The 2845-nt window shown below is 35.8% G+C and overlaps 1 protein-coding gene across 1 annotated transcript; it reads left to right on the top strand.

Moving 5' to 3' along the window:
• The first annotated feature begins 311 nt into the window (after positions 1-311).
• LOC128316992 (lactose-binding lectin l-2-like) lies at positions 312-2613 on the top strand. Its single transcript, XM_034303462.2, has 6 exons — positions 312-363; positions 453-532; positions 1053-1147; positions 1920-2054; positions 2229-2337; positions 2450-2613. Exons 2-6 carry the CDS (start codon positions 472-474, stop codon positions 2518-2520), a joined length of 471 nt encoding a protein of 156 aa, XP_034159353.1. The 5' UTR covers positions 312-363; positions 453-471; the 3' UTR covers positions 2521-2613.
• Positions 2614-2845: the final 232 nt, after the last annotated feature.

Here is a 2845-nt window from a genome sequence, read left to right as displayed (position 1 = left end):
TGCAATTATTTTCATCCCAAAAACAAAGAAAAGCAGAAGTGAATGTCTAAATGAAATACTCTGTGTTTTTCCATGCAGTGCACCTGCATGGCGGTCCTACTGGACATGGTTTTCCAGTGTAATGGAATTCAGCTTGCAGACAGATGGGTGTCTGTGAATTTACTGTGTCAACCAAGATGAGTTTAATGAGTTTAATGTAAATTAGAGGGGTGCAGAATGAATTTTTTTGATTGTTTGTTTTGCCAAGTTCAAATGGCTATTATTTTTCTTTGGAAAAGGGGAGGTTTCTATCACCATCACTATATAAGCATCACCTCTTACCTCAGTGTATTACATCAAGCAAGAAGAGACTCCTGATTAGATGTAAGTGGATGTTTTTGGGATGTGTAACATATTCAATATTCAATATTCAATAACATAACATACTTAATTAACTTGTGCTTTTTATGCAGTGCACGAAACTCCGGAACTATGGCTCGTCAGACTGAAGTGGTGTTTGTTCTTCTTCTCGCCATGGCAGCAACAGCTTTTGGTAAGAGTCTTATCCCTGATAAGCAGGACACTTTTAACTAAAAATAACACACTTGCAGGGGCATGGGCACTTCAAGAATTCCTCTAACGTGATAATAGCTGCTGTTTGATTGTTCCACTTTTGCAGCATTTTTGCACATTTGAGCAGTTATTGGTGAAACAATGATTTGTTTTCTGTCTTCTAATTGTAGCCAAATATCTGTGACCTCTTCATGTCTTTTGAACAATCTGCCATCTATAAATCTCAGAAATGTAGACAAAATAATTTACAAAAAATGTTTAACTATTTTTCTCATTTTAAGCTGATGAGGTGAATCAAAAAAAGTAAATAACTAGAATAAAATAAAAATTTTGATGATGATCAATAGACCACGAAAGTCTAATTCGTAGCCACCAAATACACCTAAAGAAACTTGTGGTCTATTAATTCTTAAAAAAATAACCTTATTAAAAATAACCTCTCTCCTCAGAAGCTTCGTTTATACGATCTACCGTCTAACTTTTTTTTTGATCCAATGAAGGAAAACTGGACTCACGCTGTCCAGATGGCTGGGTGAAATTTGGAGGACGTTGCTTCAAGTATCAGGCCACCAGCATGGACTGGGCTTCTGCTGAGGTTCAGTTAAATTCAATTCATTTCAGCTATACAGAAATTTACAAAAAAAATATGAAAAGAGTTAAACAATTCTATTGGTACCTACGGTTTTATACTGTATATAGTTTTGAATATCTTCATCTTCAGTAAGAGCTTTATCCTGTTCAGGGTCACGGTGGATCCAGAGTCTATTGTTTATTCTAAAATATTCTATTCAAAATTATTCTGAATATTATAAATGAAGTTGTTTTTTTAGAGTCATAGTTTACAAAGTGGGGTCTATGAACCCCCAGGGATCTATAAATCTTAGCCAAGGGGTCTGGATTCATAACATTTTGTTACAATGATGAAAACTCACCACTGCATTATTACGTTTTTGAGTTCTCTGGAGTCCTTGCTTCGATCCTGAGCTTGGGTTACTGCTTGTGTGGGGTTACTGCTTGTGTGTTCTCCCCCCAGTCTGTGTTTCCTCCCACTTCCAGAAAATAATGCCGATAGGTGTAGTGGCTATCATAAATTGCCCCTAGGGGTATAAAAGTGAATGCGTGTGTGTGGTGTGCCACAGTAGACTGGCATCCCATCCAGGGTGTATTCCTGCCCCATCCTTAGAGTTCCTGGGACAGTTTCTGGATCTGCAAACCTGATCAGGATAAACCGCTTACTGAACATGAATGAATGAAAGAAAATACAGTACCAGGAATGCTTTGCCATTATAAAATAATATGAAAAATTATGCATAGTAACTGTAGTTAATAAGCATGCAATGATGCCAAAGCTCTTTTTATTTTTCTAGAAATACTGTCTGAATATTGGTGCAAACTTGATCTCAATACACAACGAGGGTGAATATCAGCAGGTCAAGTCCATTATCCGTGCTCAAGACCCCCAGGAGAAACCAACATGGATTGGACTTTCTAGCTGTCAGAAGGTTAGCTTGGAAAAATATCAAATCCTTCCTGAACTCAAATATGTGAGAGCAAGGAAGGCACATAACTGGCCAATACATTATTTATTGACTTAAACATGGTCAGATGAAGAGACACTTAAAATGTTAATCAAATATTACAGCATGTAATGGACTGTCTACTGTTCATTCTTTCAGAAACTGAACTGGTTTTGGTCTGATGGCACCCAACTAACTTTCACCAAGTGGAATCCAGGTGAACCAAATTCTCTAACTGAAGAGTTCTGTGCGCATATGAACTATGGTGGTAAGTAGATTCAGAAACTTTTTTGTAGCTGTGTTTATAATCTTTTATTACCTTAGAGTTTGGTGTTTCATTTTTAATTCATGTTTAATCCTATGTTTTTCTGTTTCTGCAGCCACGAAGAACTGGAATGACATTCGGTGTGATCAGAGCTATCCCTTTGTGTGTGTCAAGAGAATTGTCTGAAATGCTCCCAGCCACACCTCACCAACTATAATACAATGTTGGAAATTTTTTCCTTGCTTTTCTTTGTGGAATTTTTTCCTTGCTACATTTAAGTTACCATACTTTCAGCAAAAAAAAAAAAAAATCTAAAAATAAATAAATAAATGAATGAATAAAGGTTCTATTTTGTTTTTTTGTTTTTTTTTATCATTTATACTTTTCATCTATTCATCTAGATGAATTAAAAGCAAATTAAAAGAATTTGAGGGATTTTTGCATTTTCAATGTAGAATCACAACAAATGGTTTCCCTTTTAGGAATATTACCGCCATTAACCATCCAAAGA

The sequence above is a fragment of the Pangasianodon hypophthalmus genome, chromosome 4 (genome assembly GCF_027358585.1).
Source record: "Pangasianodon hypophthalmus isolate fPanHyp1 chromosome 4, fPanHyp1.pri, whole genome shotgun sequence".
In the NCBI taxonomy this organism is placed as follows: Eukaryota; Metazoa; Chordata; class Actinopteri; order Siluriformes; family Pangasiidae; genus Pangasianodon; species Pangasianodon hypophthalmus.
Note: the sequence above shows the minus strand (reverse complement) of the source record. Positions and strands in the feature narration are given on the sequence as shown.

Bases quoted from the DNA above. Each gene is read 5' to 3' on its own strand.
- LOC128316992 (XM_034303462.2), top strand. From the start codon at position 472: ATGGCTCGTCAGACTGAAGTGGTGTTTGTTCTTCTTCTCGCCATGGCA. The intron at 533-1,052 runs GTAAGAGTCTTA...GATCCAATGAAG, and splicing joins CATGGCAGCAACAGCTTTTG to GAAAACTGGACTCACGCTGT. The intron at 2,338-2,449 runs GTAAGTAGATTC...CTGTTTCTGCAG, and splicing joins TGCGCATATGAACTATGGTG to CCACGAAGAACTGGAATGAC.